This window comes from Otolemur garnettii, unplaced genomic scaffold (assembly GCF_000181295.1).
Source record: "Otolemur garnettii isolate 467f Iridium unplaced genomic scaffold, OtoGar3 scaffold00313, whole genome shotgun sequence".
In the NCBI taxonomy this organism is placed as follows: domain Eukaryota; kingdom Metazoa; phylum Chordata; class Mammalia; order Primates; family Galagidae; genus Otolemur; species Otolemur garnettii.
In genome coordinates this window covers 298557-300637 of record NW_003852708.1, presented here as the reverse complement: position 1 = coordinate 300637, position 2081 = coordinate 298557, and the positions used below count along the sequence as shown (strand labels likewise).

Here is a 2081-nt window from a genome sequence, read left to right as displayed (position 1 = left end):
GGGGATAAGGGAAGAAGGGAGTAAGGAGAGGAGAGGAGAGAGGGAGATGGGGATCATGGTGTATGGCACACATCTTGGGGGTGGGACACAATTATAAGAAGGACTTTACCTAACAAATGCCATCAGTGTAACCTAATTCTTTGTGCCTTCCATGAATCCCAAACAACTAGAAAAGAAAACCCACTAAGGAGAATAAAGTCATTAACTTTTTCCAGATATGTGTCATTTGCTCTGTTCTTTCCAAAGACTTGAGTGCCCAACTCTAGTCTGCTCTCTAATAAACACTTTGGCTATGAGAAAAGGTTAAGGAGAAGGTGCAAATAACACTGAGCAGACTCTTTTCAAAAGAAACTCAAAGGACACCCCTTCACATGGAAAACCAGCCTATACCCAGGACAGAGCACTGTGGTTTTACTGGTTTTGACTCTTCCCTCTTTGAAAAGCTATCAGTATCATTAAAAAAGGAGCTTTGAGGAAAAGCCACTCGCATTGTTTCCATTTTTATTTGACATGGTCTGCAGACTGCCCAGTGACTTTGTGTGGTTGAATTAGTTGTCTAGGTCCCCTGCAGTTGTAGATAAATCATGATGAGGAAAATGCAACATGCACCAGAGGTTTCCTAAAGCAGGCACCTTTAGTCAGAAGGCCACCATTTCACATTCAGAGGGCAGAGGATGAGTCAAACTCAAAAGCATTGCACCTACTTTTGCACAATTTTCTTCAGTCATTCTACTCTATGAGTAGTAGTTCTCCACAAGGTTGCAGACATACCTAAGAGAGCACTGCCAGCAAATCATCTAAACTACTGAAATGTTCCCCTCACTTAGGCTCCCCCAGACCCTTTTTCCCACCCCAGAATTTTCCTCATCGCTCCCTTCACATTCTTATTTCTCAGAGTATAAATGAGGGGGTTGATACTGGGAGTGACAATGGTGTAGAAGAGAGTGAGGAATTTCCCCTGATCTTGGGAGTAGCTGTTAGCTGGCTGCAGATACATGTAGATGATGGTTCCATAGAAGAGAGAGACCACTGTTAAGTGGGAAGAGCAGGTGTTGAAGGCCTTCTTGCGCCCTGCTGCTGACTTGATCCTCAGCACAGTGATAGCAATCATCCCATAGGAGATGAGGATGAGGGAGAGGGGCACCAGGAGGAGGGCAACACCCAGGACAAAGGCAAAGACTTCCACTAGCATGGTGTCTTTACAGGACATGGCGATAAGAGCAGGCATCTCACACAGGAAGTGGTCCACCCTTTGACGTCCACACCTGGAGAGTTGCATTGTCTGAGGACACATGACAAAGGAATTTAGGAAGCCACAGCACCAGGCCACAGTTACCAGCTGCAAGCAGAGACGTGGGTGCATGGCTGCTGTGTAGTGCAGGGGCCGGCAGACAGCCACATAGCGGTCATAGGACATGACAGCTAGGAGGACACACTCAGTTGAGCCCAACACCATGTAAATGTAGAGTTGGGCCACGCAGCCATGATAGGTGATGGTCTTTTCTGGACCCCAAAGGTTCCACAGTAGCTGAGGGACAATGCTTGTTGTAAAACAGAGGTCCAAGAAAGACAGGTTCCCAAGAAAAAAGTACATGGGCGTGTGGAGTCTGGCATCCATGATTGACAAGAGGATGATGGCAGTGTTTCCCGCCAAGGTTAGGATGTAAAAGACCAAAATAAATGCAAAGAGAATCATCTCCAACTGAGGTCGATCAGAAAATCCCACCAGGACGAATGTCTGTAGGTAGCTGTCATTGTCCCGTCCCATAATCTTCACCAGCTATTATGGAAAAACAATGAAAGAACTGGATAAGAGGGCAGATAAAGATTATCTAGAGGCTCTTCAATTTCCATTTATAGGTCTGTGAAGTTAGAGAGGCACTTGCCCTTTCTTTCCTCTTTTAGTATACCCTTTTGATGCCTATTATATCTGAGGCCATGTGCCTGATGCCCCTGGAAGATAGAGGCTAAATTGACTCTGGAGTTGCCTTTCTTGATGAATAATATATGGCAATAATGAGAAAGAAAGCAAAAATAGAAAGTTCTTTAAGAGATATGTTGAAAGGCTGAGTGTTACTCAA

At 45.1% G+C, this 2081-nt stretch overlaps 1 protein-coding gene across 1 annotated transcript; it reads right to left on the bottom strand.

The window, feature by feature from the left end:
* Positions 1–823: 823 nt before the first annotated feature.
* Positions 824–1768, bottom strand: LOC100948903 (putative olfactory receptor 2W6). The gene has a single exon (XM_003803487.1). The coding sequence runs from the start codon at positions 1766–1768 to the stop codon at positions 824–826; it is 945 nt and encodes a 314-aa protein (XP_003803535.1).
* Between the last annotated feature and the right edge of the window lie 313 nt (positions 1769–2081).

Excerpts from the sequence above, each read along its gene's own strand:
- LOC100948903 (XM_003803487.1), bottom strand. The coding sequence starts at position 1,768 with ATGGGACGGGACAATGACAGCTACCTACAGACATTCGTCCTGGTGGGA.